Source organism: Vicia villosa, unplaced genomic scaffold, assembly GCF_029867415.1.
Source record: "Vicia villosa cultivar HV-30 ecotype Madison, WI unplaced genomic scaffold, Vvil1.0 ctg.005181F_1_1, whole genome shotgun sequence".
Lineage (NCBI taxonomy): Eukaryota > Viridiplantae > Streptophyta > Magnoliopsida > Fabales > Fabaceae > Vicia > Vicia villosa.
This window is the reverse complement of record NW_026706584.1, coordinates 41,188-61,952: the sequence shown is the minus strand read 5'-3', so window position 1 is coordinate 61,952 and position 20,765 is coordinate 41,188. Positions and strand designations below refer to the sequence as shown.

Sequence of the window (20,765 nt, the reverse complement as noted above, 5' to 3'; positions counted from 1 at the left end):
AGGGTCTAATACCTATTGTATAAATAATATTCTACAGCCGGACTGTAGAATAAAGGAATATCCCTAATCTACACATAGGTATTGTATTGTGTATTGTATTCGGCTCAATCCTTTTAGTAAAAGATTGGGCCGAGTTTAATGTAAATTAATAGAACAAATGATTCTTACTGGATTACAAAGTATCCATTGCTGGGAATTCAAATTTGATTTTCTTCCATACTTCACAAGCAGCAGCTAATTCAGGACTCCATTTGCAAGCTTCACGGATAATTGTATTACCCTCGCGAGCAAGATCACGTCCCTCATTCCGAGCTTGTACACATGCTTCCAGAGCTACTCGATTCGCTACGGCACCATGTGCATTTCCCCAAAGGGTGTCCGAAAGTTCCTCCACCGAATTGGAGTACAAAATCATCTCCAATTATCTCGGTCAGAGCAGGCATATGCCAAACGTGAATACCCCTTGAAGCAACAGGGATAACACCTGGTAAAGAGACCCAATCCTGAGGGAAATAAATACCGCGACTTCTATCTTTTTCAATATAATCATCACGTAGTAAATCAACAAAACCTAAAGTAATATCCCTTTCTCCTTCAAGTTTACCTACTATAGTACCAGCGTGAATATGATCTCCACCAAACAAACGTAAGGCTTTAGCTAATACACGAAAGTGCATACCATGTTTTTTTTGTCTATCGATAACTGCATGCATTGCACGGTGGATATAAAGAAGTAGACCATTATTGCGGAAATAGTGAGAAAGGGTAGTATTTGCAGTGAATCCACCTGTTAAGTAGTCATGCATTACGATAGGAACGCCTAATTCTCTAGTGAGACAGGGTAGTATTTGCAGTGAATCCACCAGTTAAGTAGTCATGCTTCGACACAAAATAAGAAACGGTCTCTCCAACGCATAAATGGTTGAGAGTTCACATTTTCATCATCTTTGGTAAAATCAAGTCCCCCGCGGAGACATTCATAAACTGCTCTACCATAATTCTTAGCAAATAAACCCAACTTTGGTTTAATAGTACATCCCAATAGGGGACGCCCATACTTGTTCAATTTATCTCTCTCAACTTGGATTCCGTGAGGAGGACCTTGGAAATTTAACATAATCATTAGGGATTCACAAATCTTCCAGACGTAGAGAGTGTAAGGCCTTGAACCCAAATACATTACCTACAATGGAGGTAAACATGTTAGTAACAAAACCTTCTTCAAAAAGGTCTAAGGGATAAGCTACATAAGCAATAAATTGATTATCTTCTCCAAGAACAGGCTCGATCTCTTAGCAGCGTCCTTTATACCGATCAAGGCTGGTAAGTCCATCGGTCCACACAATTGTCCATGTACCAGTGGAAGATTCTGCAGCTACCGTTGTACCTGCTTCTTCAGGCGGAACTCCAGGTTGAGGAGTTACTCGGAATGCTACCAAGATATCGGTATCTTTGGTTTGATATTCAGGAGTATAATAAGTCAATTTATAATCTTTAGCACCCGCTTGGAACCCAACCTTTGCTGTAGTTTTTGTTTGTGGTGACATAATTCCCCCCTACAAGGCATGAATTAAGAATTATAGCAACAACAAGGTCTACTCAAAATAACTTAGGAGTTAATAAAACCTTTTTACAAATGATCCATCAACTAAGATGATCAATTAATCTGAATGGGTCATTGTTCAATTTTACCATGATATTTGATTTTGCAAATACATCATTATTCTATACTCTTTCATATGTATGGTGCAACCCAATCGTTCTTTTTTGAGTCTCTTATATATATATATATATATATATATATATATATATATATATATATATATATATATATATTTACTTTTGGAATCTCATTTTATAATCTAAATAATAAAAAATATACTCTTGACCTTGACAGTGATATATGTTGTATATGTAAATCCCAGATGTCAAAATCGGCAGAATTTTCCCAATAAAAAATCCGTAAAAATGATATCCTAAGTATAAATCCTATGTATAAATCCTATGCTGAGGAAATAAAAAAGAAGGACCAATGACATAGAAGAACGGAATCATAAACAAAGTTCAGGTTCAAATTTCATAGAGAATATAGATATTATTGTCTAGAATCTAGAATGATAAACAAATGAAAGACTTTCAAAAGATTTCATCCAATTCAAATTTTCATAATGTTGCTTAATCAACTTGCTTAGTTATCGAATGTTTTTTCTTCATTTCAATTTTTTTTTGAAAAAAAAAACGGATATTTTTCAATATGACAACAACGCTTGCCCCCTCTGATATTGAGGTTTCTGGACTTGAAAACAAACATCTGGGGCGGATCATGCAAATAATCGGTCCGATACTGGATGTAGTTTTTTCACCAGGGAAGATGCCTTATATTTACAACGCTCTGATAGTTCAAGGTCGAGATAGGGCTGGCGAACAAATTAACGTAACTTGTGAAGTACAACAATTATTAGGAAATAATCGAATTAGAGCTGTAGCTATGAGTGCTAGAGATGGTCTAAAGAGAGGAATGGAAGTGATTGACACGGGAGTTGCTGTAAGTGTTCCCGTCGGCGGAGCAACCCTTGGTCAAATTTTCAACGTCCTTGGAGAGCCTATTGATAATTTGGGTCCTGTAGATACTCGCACAACATCTCCTATTCATAGATCTGCGCTTGCCTTTATATAGTTAGATACACAATTATCCATTTTTGAAACAAGAATTAAAGTATTTGATCTTTTAGCTCCTTATCGCCGTGGCGGAAAAATAGGACTTTTCTGTGGAGCTGGAGTAGGTAAAATAGTCCTCATTATGGAATTGATCAATAACATTGGAAAAGCTCATGGAGGTGTATCCGTATTTGGCGGAGTATGTGAGCGTACTCGCGAAGGAAATGATCTTTATATGGAAATGAAAGAATCCGGAGTAATTAATGAAAAAAATATTGCAGAATCAAAAGTAGCTCTAGTCTACGGTCAAATGAATGAACCGCCCGAAGCTCGTATGAGAGTAGGTTTAACTTCCCTAACTATGGAGGAATATTTCCGAGATGTCAATGAGCAGGACGTCCTTCTATTTATCGACAATATCTTCCGTTTTGTCCAAGCTGGATACGAAGTATCCGCCTTATTGGGCCGAATGCCTTCCGTTGTGGGTTATCAACCCACTCTGGGTACTGAAATGGGTACTTTACAAGAAAGAATTACTTCTACCAAAAAAGGGTCTATAACTTCTATTTAACCAGTTTATGTACCTGCAGATGATTTGACCGATCCTGCTCCTGCCACGACATTTGAACATTTGGATGCAACTACTGTACTATCATGAGGATTAGCTGCCAAAGGTATTTATCCAGCAGTAGATCCTTTAGATTCAACGTCAACCATCCTCCAACCTCGGATCGTCGGTCAAGAGCATTATGAAATTGTACAAAGAGTTAAACAAACGTTACAATGTTACAAAGAACTTCAGGACATCATCGCTATTCTTGGGTTGGACGAATTATCCGAAGAGGATCGCTTAACCGTAGCAAGAGCACGAAAAATTGAACGTTTCTTATCACAACCTTTTTTCGTAGCAGAAGTATTTACGAGTTCCCTAGGGAAATATGTTGGTCTAGCAGAAACAATTAGCGGATTTCAACTGATTCTTTTTGGAGAATTAGATAGTCTTCCTGAACAAGCCTTTTATTTGGTGGGTAATATCGATGAAGCTACTGCGAAGGCTACAAACTTAACTTAGAAATGGAGAACTAATTCAAGAAAAGACTTTAAATCTTTGTGTACTGACCCCCAATCGAATTGTTTGGGATTCAGAAGTGAAAGAAATTACTTTATCTACTAATAGTGGACAAATTGGGGTATTAAAAAATCATGCGCCTATTGCCACAGCTTTAGATATAGGTATTTTGAGAATACACCTTAACGACCAATGGTTAACCATGGCTCTGATGGGCGGTTTTGCTAGAATAGGCAATAATGAGATCACTATTTTAGTAACTGATGCAGAAAGGGGTAGTGACATTAATACACAAGAAGCCCAACAAACTCTTAAAATAGAAGAAGCTAACTTGAAGAAGGCTGAAGGCAAGAGACAAACAATTGAAGCAAATCTAGCTTTCCGGCGAGCTAGGACATGAGTAGAGGCTATCAATATGATCTCGTAACAAATTGGTGCAGCAAAAAAATAGAAAAAAGATATAAAATGACAATAAAAAAAAATGGTGAGTAGAAAAACTTATTAGATACCGGAATTAATGGTATCTAATAAGTCTCAAATCCCTTACCTACTATTGGATTCGAACCAATGGCTACTGCCGTATGAAAGCAATACTCTAACCCCTAAGTTAAGTAGGTCATTCATTTATCATCGTAAATAAAAAAGTAGCTGTCTATCATTAATTATAATATGTTATATTACTTATAAAAATACAAAGGAAATATAAATCAAAGAGATTGTATCATGTAATATTTATCTTGACAAGAATTTATTTATCAAATATGATAAAATATGTATCAAAAGCACAAGGGCTATATCTCAGTTAGGTAGAGCACCTCGTTTACACATGCGCCAATGTTTTTTCATAGGAGTCCATCATGTAATTAAAAGATTTGATCTTCATTGATATGAGAAATCCATGTCTTACTCCAGGAACAAAATAAGAGAATAATAGCCTGACAACGGAAAGGATTTAGTTAGACGTCAAATGGAATCCATAATGGATTTGAGATAGTGATAAGGTGAATACTTAATTTATTCAATGCTAGGCAATGAGTCTAGGGACCTCAAAAAAATTCTCCTTTCTTCCTATCTTATGAACTTGAAGGTGTATGCAGTTTCATTTCCTATTTGATATTTTTCTTTAAGTAGGTTGATAGAGAGTCCATTTAACTTAAGTTGATCCAAGCCAGAAGCAGATCTACGTCACGATAACCTTCTTCTTTGAAGAACTTTGGTAGTGCTCTTAGATTTTTATCTAAATAATAAATCAGAGCACATCGAGTCATTTCGTTTTTTTTTTGTAAATAAAAAAGATGACAGACTAATTGATATTTCTATCAGTTAATGAAATAGCCCAATGCAAAAAAAAATTCACGTTGGGTCTTTAAAACAATTCAAATAATTTTGATAATAATAGTTTGAATTGTTTTACCGAGAAGGTCTACGGTTCGAGTCCGTATAGCCCTAATATTACTACCGATGCTACTCAGATTTATATTTATTATCTCATATCGGTCATTACAAATATATTAGTACTAATACTATATGTACAATATTAGTACTATATTGAATACTAAATACTCCATATTAGTAATACTAGTAGTATAAATATACTTTCAATACTTTTTGTAATAGAAAGAATCAATCAAGTAATTTCTATTGGAATAGATTCATGGTGGATAGAATAATACTAGTATACTCAGATAAGAATATCCATTTTATTAGAAATAATGTAAACTTCATAAAATACAAAGCATTTCTATTTAGATTAGATTAATGAATCTAATAATTTGAAATTTTCAATTCAAATCGACTAAAAATTAATATGAATCCAGTTATCCTGCACTTGGAAGAAGACCTAGAAAAAGGAATAAATATATTGTTAATTTGATTCTTCTTCGCCGTAGTAAATAGTGGAGAGTAGATAAAATAGAATTTATTTCTTCTTCTTTACAAAAGAAAAGACTGATTTACTATGACATTATATGATTTTCTTTTTTTAGAGATTCTAGATTTTAAAATATAGAAGAGAAGAGAAAAAAAAATTAAAATATAAAATCGAAGAGAAAAAGTTATCTTTTCTAGAAATTGGAGGAATTATAAACTATGCCACGTTCACGAAAAAAAAATCCCTATGTAGCGTACCATTTAGTAAGAAAAATAGACCAGCTTAACACAAAAGGTGAAAAAGAAATAATAAAAACTTGGTCCAGAACATCTACCATTATACCTATAATGATTGGGCATACCATTGCTCTCCATAATGGAAAAGAGAATTTACCTATTTATATAACAGATTGTATGATAAGCCATAAATTGGGCGAATTTGCACCTACTCTAAACATCCCAGGCTTTGGGGAAAATGATAATAGATCTCGTCGTTAACATTCATTTGAGCGTAAATTTAGTAATAGTCATTAAAAAAATAAATATGAATTAAATATTCAAATATTATAAATTACTCAAAAAGAATTGTATTATTCTGCAATCAAAAATATGCATTTCATTTTTTCGTGAAAATAGAACTAATACAGAGAAATATAACCCTTTCTTCAAAAAATATATTTGTCTATTCTTAACACAAAGCGTATGAATGGTAATTAATAATAGTCCAAAATTGAAAGGGTTTTGATAATAGAACTTATGCTTTATGGAGTTGGGCATCTTATTCCGTTTTTTTTTTTTTGAATTACTTTAGTCTGGAGCAGAAAAATATATATAAAGATATTTGAATATAAAAAAAGAAAAGATATAGATAAAAAAGTAGACAAATAAGACGTAACATTTTATATAGAGTAGTGAGGGATTATGGGACAAAAAATACATCCGCTTGGTTTCAGACTTGGTACAACTCAAAGTCATGATTCTATTTGGTTTGCACAACCAAGAATTTATTCCGAGAATCTAAAAGAAGATAAAATAATACGAGATTGTATCAAGAATTATATACAAAAAACGATAAGACTATCCCCCGGTGTTGATTTCGAGGGAATTGGACGAATAAAGATTAAAAAAACAATCGACTGGATTCACGTAATAATCTATATGGGACTTCCAAACTTAGGAATAGAGGAGAAGTCTTTAATAGAGGATAAAATTAAAGAATTAAAAACAAATGTGAAAAAAAATTAATTGTGTGAACCGAGAAATCAAAATAGGAGTTACAAGAATTCCAAATGTTTATAGAGACCCTAATATTCTTGCAGAATTTATAGCTGGAAATTTAAAGAATAGAATTTTGTTTCGTAAAGCAGTGAAACAAGCTATTGAATTAGCTGAAGAGGCAAGTACAAAAGGAGTTCAAATACAAATTGTGGGACGTATCGACAGAAAAGAAATTGCACATGTCGAATGGATCAGAGAAGGTAGGGTTCCTCTACAAACCATTCGAGCTAAAATTGATTATTGTTCCTATCCAATTCGAACTATTTATGGGGTATTAGGAATCAAAGTTTGGATATTTCTAAACATTGACTAATAAACTTTTATTTATAATGTTCCATCTTTATAAGATTGAATCAAAAAAAAATTAATTAATAATTTTATAAATAAGCAGTTTCTATGCTTAATGTGTGACTCGTTGGTTTTTTTCAGAGTAGTTAAATTTCTACAAAAATTTGTAGAATTCATTACTAAAGAATAAATAACCTACTCATCGCTTCCCATTATCTAGATATAAGGAACCGCCAAAAATCGAAAAATCAAAATAAGGATCGATGCAGTGATATAATTATAGCAACTGAAATAAAAAAATCAGATTATTAGTTGTAAAGCAATAAGGATATACAGATACATGAAGGGGTGAAAGAAAGATAGAAAAAAGGATATCAATGATATAGAATTCTACTATGTAAAGGTCTATGGGTCATCTCATAAAAAGTAGTGTAATAAAGCATCAATATTCAAAATTGATAGAATAGACGAATCAAGAGCCACGAATCAAGAAAACTGAGAAGGTTGATTCAACAAAAAAGAATAAAATAAGATTAAAATTTCAAAAAAAAAATGAATCTTATTAAAAGAGGCTCCATTGTAGAATTTAGACCTAACCATAAATTGAAAAGCAATGGGAACGATTGAACCTGTGAATACAAAAGATTATATGAAAATTATAAATCTTACTGATTCATTAGATGGGATGGCGGAAGGAACTAAGAATTCATTGTTTTTTCAGGAGTTGTGGACTAACCCAACATTACATCTTGAATTTATAATGAGAGAGAAAATATTCGCCCGCGAAAATGTGGATATTTTTTTTTGAATTTAGAAAATGTTCCCAATCCAATATGATATGATAATAATAAAAAAAGACAAATACGGATTCCTTATATCCTTATATTGAAAAATATTAGCTAGTTAGATCCGGATAGCAAAAATGGTCTATAAAAATACATATTTCCTTATATATCAAAACAAGACTAAAAAAATTATAATAGATCGATAGATTCTATTTAATGTCAAAAAATCCCGCGATTATATTCTATTTCATTTTATTAAACATATGTGTCTTATTGTATTCATTATTATTATTTTATCGGTTCAATAGTTTTCAATATATTTATTCGCGAGGAGCCGTATGAGGTGAAACTCTCATGTACGGTTCTGTAATAGAGATGGAATTGAGAAATAACCATCAACTATAACCCAAAAAGAACGAGATTCTGTAAACACCATAGACGAAGAATGAAAGGAAAAGCCTCTCACGATAATAAAATTTGCTTTGGAAAATATGCTCTTCAGGCACTTGAGCCCGCTTGGATCACATCTAGACAACTAGAAGCGGGTCGACGGGCAATGTCATGAAATGTTCGTCGGGGTGGACAAATATGGGTACGCATGTTTCCAGACAAACCTGTTACAGTAAGACCTACCGAAACGCGTATGGGTTCGGGAAAAGGATCGCCCAAATATTGGGTAGCTGTCGTTAAACCCGGCAAAATACTTTATGAAATGGGAGGGTGCCAGTATAGATCGCTAGAAAGGTAATTTCAATAGCGGCATCCAAAATGCCTATACGAACTCAATTCATTCTTTCCAAATAATCATTAGAACGAAAGAGGTCTTTAGTATGAAAAAAGGTAATTCTCCATTTCTTTTTCTCTTTTGAACACAGAATATTTTTAGTACTTCAACTTTTTTACTGAAAGATAAGAAAAAAGGATATGATTCAACCTCAAACCTACTTAAATGTAGCCGATAATAGCGGAGCGCGCAAATTGATGTGTATTCGAATCATAGGAGCTAGTAATAGACGGTATGGTTATATTGGTGACATTGTTGTTGCTGTAATCAAATAAGCAGTGCCAAAATCATCTGTAGAAAGATCTCAAGTCATCAGAGCTGTAATTGTACGTACTTGTAAAGAACTAAAACATCGTAATGGTATAATAATAAAGTATGATGATAATGTGGCGGTTCTCATTGATAAAAAGGAAATCCAAAAGGAACTCGAATTTTGTCCGCAATAGCCCGAGAATTGAGACAGTTCAATTTCACTAAAATAGTTTCATTAGCACCCCCGAGGTATTATAATAATAAGAGATCATGGTATAACTATATTATTTATGACTTGAATGAATAGGAAGGAAATATATTAGAAGACGAATAAAATCTATATTCGATATTCAATTCAATATCTTCAAAATAAAAATTCGAATTCTATTTGTATAAAAACATAGAATTCAAATTCAATATGAGATTCCTTCTATAGTTTCGAATAGGTCCTTCGTTCCTTTTCTTTCAATATTTTTTTTAGTTTTAGAATACTCTATATTTAGAATCTCCTAATTACAATCAAATTTTCTATACATATAGAGTAGTCTTATATTCTCATATTTTCTATTCAATATAGATAGAGATTTTATTGAATAAAAAAATCAAAAAACGGGAGCACGTTGATTATATCGAAAGTAAGGAGAAAAAACCGATTGTGGGTAAAGATATTATCACTGATATACTAACCCTGATACGCAATGCTGACATGAATAGAAAAAGAATTGTTAAAATACCACTTACTAATACCACCGAAAACATTGTAAAAATTCTTTTACGAGAGGGTTTTGCTGAAAACGTCAAAAAACATCGAGAAAGCAACAAATACTTTTTAGTTTTAACCTACGCTATAGAAGAAATAGGAAAGGATCATATAAAACTTTTTTAAATTTAAAAAGGACAAGTACACCTGGTCTACGAATCTATTCTAACTATAAAAAAATTCCGAAAGTTTTAGGAGGGATGGGGATTGTAATTCTTTCTACTTCTAGGGGTATAATGACGGATCGATAGGCTCGATTAGAAAGAATCGGGGGAGAAGTTTTATGTTATATATGGTAATTTTTCCGATATCTCAATTATATGAAAAACTTAGAGACAACATTCTTGTAGAGAAAAAATAGATTGCTAATATTATCTTATTCATGATACATAAGTGAATATGTGAAGAGGTTTTAACTAGAATAGAAATGAAAATGAATGAAGATTCAATTAATCAACAACTCCTGAGGGTATGTTGCAAGTTGCTTTAGAGAATTCAAATAAGATTGATTCTAGGCTCTATTTCCAAAAATACTTACTGCATACGACTAGTAAAGGAAAAAATGGAAGTATAGCTGACTCAATTCGATTAGAATATTTTCTAACTTCAACAAATTTTTTAGGAGGATTATTTGAAAGTTCAAAATGTAAGGAAACCCTATTTTCTTTCAATACATAAATTTGGTATTAAATTGAAGGAGTTAAAAATATGAAAGTGGCGGCCTCTGTTCGTAAAATTTGTGAAAAATGTCGCTTGATCCGTAGGCGAGGTCGACTTATAGTAATTTGTTCCAATCCAAAAAATAAACAAAGACAAGGATAAAATTCAAATAAAAAAGGGCTTTCTATTAATAAGATTTTTTATTTGAATTTTAATAGAATTCAAATAATTTTTTTTACTAATATTCCATTTTCTTAAATACTAAATCATAAAAATCTAAAAATTTAGATTCTATATTCCAATCTAGTCTATAGTTCTACGGTATTCTATATTAATCGAATTATAGAATACAATAGATTAGAATAGAATAACTTGTTAGAAAATAGTAAAGAATCCTTTTTTGACAAGAAATGGATATATTCATATATTTCGGACTTATATTTTTTAAAATAAAAAAATGGCAAAATCTATACCAAAAATTGGTTCACGTAAAACTGGACGTATTGGTTCGCGTAAGCATCCTCGTAAAATAGGAAAGGGGTTTTTTTATATTCAAGCTAGTTTCAACAATACCATTGTGACTTCTATAGATGTACGAGGTCAGGTGATTTCTTGGTCCTCCGCCGGTTCATGTGGATTTAAGGGTACACGAAGGGGGACACAGTTTGCCGCTGAAACCGCAGCGGGAAATGCTATTCAAATAGTAGTCGATCAAGGCACGCAACGAGCAGAAGTCAGGATAAAAGGTCCCGGTCTAGGAAGAGATGCGGCATTAAGAGCTATTCTAGTAGCTAGTCGTAAAAGTGGGATACTATTAAGGGTTATACGGGATGTAACCCCTCTTCCACATAATGGGTGCAGGGCTCTTTAACCAAGAGTTTGGATTCATTAAAAAAATAAGTTGATTTTGTTGAAATCAAATACATGAATAGGAATGAAAGAAACAATGTTTTACTAAAAACTTCTTTTTCTATAAATTATTACAGGTCTCAATTTATTCAACAATTGGATCGTTAGGGTTATCGTATTATTTGTCTGGGTTTTCTCTTTTTAACGGTAGGTATTCTTTCAGGAGCAGTATGGGCTAACGTGGCATGGGGTTCCTATTGGAATTGGGATCCAAAGGAAACTTGGGCCTTTATTACTTGGACCATATTCGCAATTTATTTACATACTATAAAAAATAAAAAATTAAAAGGAGTAAATTCTTCAATAGTGGCTTCTTTAGGATTTCTTATAATTTGGATATGTTATTTGGGGATTAATTTATTAGGAATAGGACTACATAGTTATGGTTCATTTACATCTAATTGACTAAAAACGAGTAAAGAACCTGAGAAATAAAAATATGGAAAGTATATATTTATATGCTTTCCATAAATCGTCGAGAACCCTTTCAATCAAGTAATGTAATGATTCAAGGGATTCTCACAAACACCAAACATATTTTTAAGTGAATGTAACGGAAAAAGATTTTTTTTTATCTTTTTTATTGATTGATTGACAAAAATAATCCATAAAAAATGAGATAGAATAGCTTCAACCTTGTCAACCGAAAATGAGAAAATGAAATCTGGATAAATACCAATACCTAGTATGGGTATAAGGAGATAAATTGAAATAAATAATTCTCTGGGCCAAGAATCAAAAAAAGAAGAGTTTGGTGGATTAAAAAACTTGTATCCATAGAAAATATTCCGTAAGATAGATAATAAATAAATAGGAGTGAATATCATTCCAATTGTTGTTACAAAAGTAATTAGTATTTTCATCATGAAAAGATATTTTTGACTAGTAATTATTCCAAAAAAAACTATCAATTCTGTAACAAAACCGCTCATGCCAGGAAATGCAAGAGAAGCCATTGATAAGATAGTGAAAATAGTGAATATTTTTGGCATGGGGATAGCCATTCCGCCCATTTCGTCAAGATAAAGAAGACGCAGTCTATCATAACTAGTTCCTGCCAAGAAATAAAAGGGCAGCGCCAATAAATCCATGAGATATTATTTGTAAAATGGCCCCGTTGAGACCAGTATCACTTATAGAACCAATTCCTAGAACTATAAAACCCATATGAGATACTGAAGAATAAGCTATTCTTTTTTTTAAATTACGCTAACCAAAAGATGTTGAAGAAGCATAGATTATTTGAATAGAACCTAATATCATTAACCAAGGGAAAAATATGGAATGAGCGTGGGAGAAAAATTCCATATTAATTCGAACCAACCCATACGCTCCCATTTTTAATAAGATTCCGCTAAAAGCATACAAGTGCTGTAATGTGCCTCTCCGTGGGTATCTGGTAACCATGTATGTAAGGGTATAATCGGCGATTTGACAGCAAAAGCAATAAGAAAGGCCATATAAAATATTATTTCTAGTGCCACGGGATACGATTGATTAATTAATGTTTCAAAATTTAATGTTGGTTCATTAGAGCCATATAAACCGATACCAAGAATTCCCATTAATAAAAAAACAGAAGCTCCTTCAAAATAAACTTTGTAGCTGAATACAAATGTTTCTCCCCTCCCCCCCCCCCCCCCCCACATGGATAAAAGTAGATAAACGAGAATTAATTCCAATTCCCACATGATGAAAAAAAGTAAAATGTCTCGAGAAGAAAATGGTCCTATTTGACCGCTATACACTGCTAACATCAGGAAATAGAATAATCGGTATTCTCGAGTAACAGACTGAGCCGCTAAAGTGGCTAATGTAGTTATAAATCCCGTGAGTAAAATAGGTCCTATAGAGAGTCCATGTATTCATAATCTCCAGTAAAAATAAAAAACATTGATCCATGTAGAATTCTTCAGAAGTTGAATTAGTGGATCATCCAATTGGAAATGATAAAAAAATGTATAGGATGTTAGAAGGAGATTGATTAAGCATATACAAATGCTATACCACGTAATTACCTTATTTCCCTTATGAGGAAATAAGAAAATGAAGGAACCTGCGACTATTGGGAAAACAACAACTATTGTTAACCAAGGAAAATAATTCGTGATAAAAATAAGATACACTTGGGCCAGAAAAACCCGCGCTCAAAATAAAATATTTTCTATTTTATTTTGAGCACGTATTTTTTGCCAGTAAAAAAGGTATTCCTGTGGTATTTTTTGAAACGTATCAATAAACTCGAACACTTAGGAAATCCACCGAACAAGCAGACTCAAACCTCTTACAACCAACACAGTCCTATGTTCTTGGGGAAGAAGCTATTTGCTTAGCTTTACATCCATCCCAAGGTATCATTTCTAATACATCTGTGGAACAGGCTCGGAAACATTGAGTACATCCTATACATGTATCATAAATCTTTACTGAATGTGACATTTTATCTATAGTAATTTTTGATGTTCAAAAATGAAAATGATCGATCTAGTAAACTCGTAAATGAATATTATATTTATAAACCATATGAATCAATGATTTGTGATAATATTGTTATTGTTAACTATTAATAAAACAAGACGTCTAGATAAATTTAAAAGAGCAAATAGAAAGGAATAACCCAATTAAGTTAATGGATTTGACCTAGATTAGATATAAATCGACAAATTTTTTTTCTATTCGAAACCTATTAGAAAAGAAGGGACAGTCTACGAGAAATCATATCATATAGAAAATGAAAAAAGACTCGATGGTTCCATCCCTTAAAATGCTAGGAGGTGTTCGGAAATGGTTGGAAGTAGTTGAATAGGAGGATCACTATGACTATAGCTCTTGGTAAATTGACCAAAGATCAAAATGATTTATTTGATATTATGGATGACTGGTTACGGAATGACCGTTTTGTTTTTGTGGGTTGGTCTGGTCTATTGCTCTTTCCTTGCGCCTATTTTTCCATGGGGGGTTGGTTCACGGGTACCACCTTTGTAACTTCATGGTATACTCATGGATTGGAAAGTTCCTATTTGGAAGGTTGTAACTTCTTAACTGCAGCAGTCTCAACTCCTGCTAATAGTTTAGCCCACTCTTTGTTGTTACTGTGGGGTCCTGAAGCACATGGAGATTTTACCCGTTGGTGTCAATTAGGTGGTCTGTGGAATTTTGTTGCTCTTCACGGTGCTTTTGGATTAATAGGTTTTTATGTTACGTCAATTTGAACTTGCTCGCTCTGTTCAATTGCGTCCTTATAATGCAATCGCATTTTCTGGTCTAATTGCTGTTTTTGTTTCTGTATTCTTGATTTATCCACTGGGCCAGTCTGGTTGGTTCTTTGCGCCTAGTTTTGGTGTAGCATCTATATTTCGATTCATTCTCTTTTTCCAAGGGTTTCATAATTGGACATTAAACCCATTTCATATGATGGGAGTTACTGGTGTTTTGGGCACTGCCCTACTATGCGCTATTCATGGCGCTACCGTAGAAAATACCTTATTTGAAAATGGTGATGGCGCAAATACATTCCGTGCTTTTAACCCAACCCAAGCAGAAGAAACTTATTCAGTGGTTACTACTAACATGTAATACGGTGAACTGACTTTATCGAAATGTCGCGGTTAAGCAAGAGTCGCCTCCAACTTTTATTTTATCCAAATAATCAGAAAGGCTAAAAGAACAGGAAAAACCTTTTAAATAAAAAAACTGAGTTCGGGGGGTAATTATGCAAAGGGAAGGTGTAAGGCACCCTTTGCATCCATGGTTTTCCATGGGCTCTTAATTGCTTTGCTCTTTGAGTTCAGAAATGTAGAAGAAGAGAATACGGACTTTAGCTCGTAAATGAGCGTAGCCATATTGAAGGTTTATGAAAAAAAGAGTAGAAAAGGATTTTAACCAGAGCACGGAAATTAGGAGCAATTACCTTAATATTTGTAGAAGAGTTGTTTTAGCCTTTCAGGGTGAAAGGGTCTATCTGTGCCATAAGAGGGTAGGAAGCTTTTCGTTTGGATGTTAATGGGTCATCGAGTTATCATTCGCCAAAGACTGTCCCTAGCCATAGAGGAGGCATGTAGTCTAAGGGAAAGATCAGAATAGCCTTCTTCGTTAGGCAACCAAAGGATACCTAAGCCTTTCGTAGGCAACTTCCGAGGGATGAGATCATGTTTAGTGTATCAAAGGCAGCATCATTAGGGGCCTTTATGATCTTTGCATTATCCGAGGTAACATGGCTGAGGTATCCTCGTATTCGAGGGACATGGGTATTCTGCAAAAACCACAAGGCAATAAGGCAACAGGCAGCAAAAGAGGTTACCAAGAAAGTGTGCGTGGGTGCAACAATCATGTGATTCAATTCGAAATATATTATCTTGTAATTAAATGGCTCTAATTCAATTCAAGGTTGCACTCCCTAAATTACTAACCATGGCAGAAAATATAAAACAGTCTTAAGTGCCTTTAAGGCCAAACAATACAAACCAGGAACAAATACATAAGAATATGGGGAAGGGAAAAAGAAACCAGCTGGTTTGACATAACTAATAAATAAGAAGAAAAATAAAAGAGATTAGAGTTTTAGGGTTACCGACTATTTGAGCTTTGGCGGTTGGCAAACCCTCAAAAGGTGGGAAAAATAAAAACCAAAAAAAGGGGTGAGTGCATTATCAATTCAATGGCAGGTACGGTTAACCCTAATCAAAATAAACAGGATAAAAGAAAAGAAAAAAAAAATATAGAAACTTAGCTTTGATTTGATCTGATATGGTTTGTAGTCAATGGTAGCCTCGGGGTTAACCCTAAAAAATTGGCAAAAGAGGTAAAATGCGTGAGTGTAAAATAGTTCATTGACTTTCGAGGGTTTAACCTTAATAATGATTTTATAAGGCAAATAATTATTAAAAGGAAAATAAAAGTCGGGACTTAGCTTCGTAAAAGGCATTGCGCGTAGTCGAAGGAAACCCTATTGCTAACCCTGAAAAAATGCACAAAGAAATATTATTTCAGTGTATGGCTAATTCTCCCAAATCTTAAATCGGGCATAAATTAAATAAACTTAGATTTAATTAATTATTGGTTTTCAACCTAATTAATTAAATCAATCAAAAATACAATTTCGATTTTTAAAATGCCAAGATTTATTTTTAATCAATTAATCAAAATTAATTTGTTAATTAAAACAATTTAAAAAATTTAAACTATTTTAAAGTAATTAAAAATCGAATAATCGATGATTGAAATTAAATAAAACAAATTGTTAAGATAAAAAAGTTTTTAGAGTTTTGTAAAAAAAGAAAAATAATATATATAAAATTTATATAGTTAAAAAAATAAAAAAGGTTTTATATAATTAAAAAAAATAGAAAACCTTAACTTTCGATCCTGTGTGGCAGGCCTTTGAGGGTGCGTGGTGGGCTCCTTGCTTGATAAGTGTTTGATCTGGCACTAGAGAGATCCAACGGTCTGATCTATGGGGGTGTATCGTGAGCTCAAACATAGTAGAGGCGCTGGATTCCTGAAGCTTAAGTCTCAATACGTTTTTTAAAAAATATGTGATGCACCACCAAGGCTCGAACTGAGAACCTTGAGGTCACCTGCATCCGATAGTTACCATCCAGGCTGTGATCGTTAGTTGTAAAATAAATGTGCGTGGAAGATAATAAGCAAAACAAATAGTCAATGGTAGAATCCACGCGTGGCCAGCTGTCTGGCCCTCATTCGTTGATACCAAAAAATATTTGAAAGAGATGAACGCGCCCAATCTCCTTCTTCTTCCTCGCGATGGCTTTTCATGAACAGATCTTTACCTACGGTTTAACCGTAACTATAGGGCCTGCCACAATCAAACTCACAAAATATGGCAAATAAATTCCAGATAAGATCAAGGATCGATCAAAGAACACCTACTGAATTCAATGGTACCAAATTTTTTTCCTAATTTCACCTATTCCGTAAGACCCCAATTTTGTAGTTATGAACCCTAGTAATGGTGAGTGCTTCGTTTGGCACCTAAACTTCAATCAAACTATCCAGATAGTGCCGAAAACTCAAGACAAACACAATTACACGATTAGATTTCAATAAATATGCATGAAAGTATGAAATCGAAAAAAGAAAAAGGGGTGTGAACCGTGACTGCGTTTTGGCGTTTCTAGGCACGGGAATGGCTTGTGAATGTCTTGGATGAATCAGAGGAGATCATGTAACATATTGGAATACTTTGTTTTGCCTGAAACGATCTGAAACCTTGGTTGCTAATCACTTGAATTGCACTGATTTCTTGAGCTTTTTAGGGTTATTGGAAGCTGTAATTCGTGCCAAAAAACCCTCCCTATCATCTGAACACGTTCAAGTATATATAGGGATGTTATTAGGTCACCAAAACCGAAACAAATCCTCTTGAAATCAAAGATTGCATTTGATTTGGAAAAGTGTATGAGAAGTTTCTATTTAGACCTTCAATGAACACCAATCAAACCTTAGCCAATCTTTCACGATTTCTTTGAGCCTTAAGATCTGATTTTGGTCTGATTAAATGATTGGAGATTTACCAAATAATTTTTCCTTTTAATTAAGAATTTCTTTAATTTAATTATGAATTTAAATGAATAAATTCAAAATTAAAAGAGTAAAAAATCATAAAATAAGAGGGGATTGATTTATGGGTTTCTTATGGATTTGGATCCACGTGAGATACTTGAATTTAAAGGCCCATAACTTAAACTTTCAAAATTCACCCATTAGGATTTCATGTAATTCTCAAATTTTGCCCATCTTGCATCAATCATAAATCTTTCAATATTTATCATATGGGGATGATCTAGGACTTTTTGGAAAGCTTAAAGAGTCCTCTAAAAACTCCTTTTGATTTTATCTCAATTGAGTCTAGCATGTTCAGGTTATGAGTTTTGAGAAAAAAATGACTTTTTGCGATCTTTTGGAAGGACCTGTAATGTTTTGGCTCCTATCTCTCAAGTGAAGCATTTTTAGACTTGGCTTGTGAGAGACAAAATTGTAGAGAATTCAATTTCCTTCAAAATAAGCTTTGGATGGAAAATTTATGATGTTCCATGTAGGAGTTATTGCTGGTCAAAGTTTAGTTGACTTTCTCCTATGAAAACCCTAAATTAGAAACTTTTGGAATTGCTGATTTCTGATCTTTCCTTGTTGAACCATGATCAATCATTGATAAAAATGGTGAATGATACTTCAATATGAGGATGTTTGACAAAAAATCAGAAGTTTTGACTGTACTTTGACCATAGTTGACTTTTAGGTCAACCTAGTCGACTATTGACTTTCTAAGCAATTGAATGGTCAATCTTTTGAATTGAGACTTGAAATTTGTCATGGAGGTAGTGTGGGGTATCATAGACCATATGGGATGCCTTGGAGCTTTTGATTCATTAATTTTCCCTCAGGACAACAAAACCCTAATTCTTGGAGCCTTGTTTATGAGAGAGTGTCTTTGAGCTTTGTGCCTTGATTTGAATTTGAATAAGAGAAATAGTATGGGCAAATTTTGGGGTATGACATAACCGCCTTTGGTCCCAAATCTTTGGGGTTGCTTTTTCCAATAAATGTTGGTTACATTTCTTTATGTTATTTGTACCAGTAACTGGTTTATGGATGAGTGCTCTTGGAGTAGTCGGTCTGGCCCTGAACCTACGTGCCTATGACTTTGTTTCTCAAGAAATTCGCGCAGCGGAAGATCCTGAATTTGAGACTTTCTACACAAAAAACATTCTCTTAAACGAAGGTATTCGTGCATGGATGGCGGCTCAAGATCAGACTCATGAAAACCTTATATTCCCTGAGGAGGTTCTACCACGTGTAAATGCTCTTTAATGGAACTTTAGCTTTAACTGGTCGTGACCAAGAAACTATTGGTTTTGCTTGGTGGGCCAGGAATGCCCGACTTATCAATTTATCCGGTAAAGTACTGGGGGCCCATGTAGCCCATGCCAGATTAATAGTATTCTGGGCCGGTAAAGTACTGGGGGGCCATGTAACCTATTTGAAGTTGCTCATTTTGTACCCGAGAAGCCCATGTATGAACAAGGCTTAATTTTACTTCCCCATCTAGCTACTCTATGTTAGGGGTAGGTCCTGGAGGGAAAGTTATCGACACCTTTCCATACTTTGTGTCTGGAGTACCTCACTTAATTTCCTCTATAGTATTGGGCTTTGGCGGTATTTATCATGCACTTCTAGGACCTGAGACTCTTGAAGAATCTTTTCCATTCTTTGGTTATGTATGGAAAGATAGAAATAAAATGACTACTAATTTAGGTATTCACTTAATTTTGTTAGGTATATGGGCTTTTCTTCTAGTATTTAAGGCTATTTAATTTGGAGGTATATATGATACCTGGGCTCCAGGAGGGGGAGATGTAAGAAAAATTACCAACTTAACCCTTAATCCAAGCATTATATTTGGTTATTTACTAAAATCGCCTTTTGGGGGAGAAGGTTGGATTCTTAGTGTGGACGATTTGGAAGATATAATTGGGGGGCATGTGTGGTTGGGTTCCATTTGTATACTTGGTGGAATTTGGCATATTTTAACTAAACCCTTTGCATGGGCTCGGCGTGCACTAGTATGGTCTGGAGAAGCTTACTTATCTTATAGTTTAGGTGCTTTAGTCGTTTTTGGTTTTATAGCTTGTTGCTTTGTCTGGTTTAATAGTACTGCTTATCCTAGTGAGTTTTATGGTCCCACTGGACCAGAAGCTTCTCAAGCTCAAGAATTTACTTTTCTAGTTAGAGACCAACGTCTTGGAGCTAATGTAGGCTCCGCTCAAGGGCTTACCAGTTTAGGTAAATATATAATGCATTCTCCGATCGAAGAAGTTATTTTTGGCGGAGAAACTATGCGTTTTTGGGATCTGCGTGCTCCCTGGTTAGAACCTCTAAGAGGTCCTAATGGTTTGGACTTGAGTAGACTGAAAAAAGACATACAGCCTTGGCAAGAACGTCGTTTCGCGGAATATATGACTCATGCTCCTTTAGGTTCTTTAAATTCCGTGGGTGGCGTAGCTACAGAGATTAATGCAGTCAATTATGTCTCTCCTAAAAGTTGGTTAACTACTTCTCATTTTGTTCTAGGATTCTTCCTATTCGTGGGTCATTTATGGCACGCGGGAAGAGCTCGCGCAGCTGCCGCAGGATTTGAAAAAGGAATTGATAGAGATTTTGAGCATGTTCTTTCCATGACTCCCCTTAATTGAGACATGAAACCCAATGCTTGACGTAAGATTCACTTTGATTTTAGCTAGGATTCATGACATGCTAGCCAAGATTATGTCTAAGCTAGGGTCTTCTTAGTCTTTTGTGTCTTAGCTGTTTCTTTGTTTCCCTTGCATCTCCCTTTGTATCTTCTGATAATTCTCTTTTGAAATCTATGAAAATTATCTTCTTTTCTCTCATATTGTTTGTTTTTCATCTGAATCTTTTGTGTTTTTGATGTTA

At 34.0% G+C, this 20,765-nt stretch overlaps 1 protein-coding gene and 4 pseudogenes across 1 annotated transcript; 4 read left to right on the top strand and 1 right to left on the bottom strand.

Moving 5' to 3' along the window:
* Window positions 1-81: 81 nt before the first annotated feature.
* LOC131642516 (ribulose bisphosphate carboxylase large chain-like) lies at window positions 82-1,613 on the bottom strand (annotated as a pseudogene).
* Window positions 1,614-2,185: 572 nt separating this feature from the next.
* LOC131642515 (ATP synthase subunit beta, chloroplastic-like) lies at window positions 2,186-3,933 on the top strand (annotated as a pseudogene).
* Window positions 3,934-6,411: 2,478 nt separating this feature from the next.
* On the top strand, window positions 6,412-7,210 carry LOC131642510 (small ribosomal subunit protein uS3c-like; annotated as a pseudogene).
* Window positions 7,211-10,756: 3,546 nt separating this feature from the next.
* On the top strand, window positions 10,757-11,274 carry LOC131642508 (small ribosomal subunit protein uS11c-like). The gene has a single exon (XM_058912749.1). The coding sequence runs from the start codon at window positions 10,861-10,863 to the stop codon at window positions 11,272-11,274; it is 414 nt and encodes a 137-aa protein (XP_058768732.1). The 5' UTR covers window positions 10,757-10,860.
* Window positions 11,275-13,980: 2,706 nt separating this feature from the next.
* Window positions 13,981-20,562, top strand: LOC131642509 (photosystem II CP43 reaction center protein-like; annotated as a pseudogene).
* The last annotated feature ends 203 nt before the right edge of the window (window positions 20,563-20,765 follow it).

Coding starts and splice junctions, on each gene's coding strand:
- LOC131642508 (XM_058912749.1), top strand. CDS start 10,861: ATGGCAAAATCTATACCAAAAATTGGTTCACGTAAAACTGGACGTATT.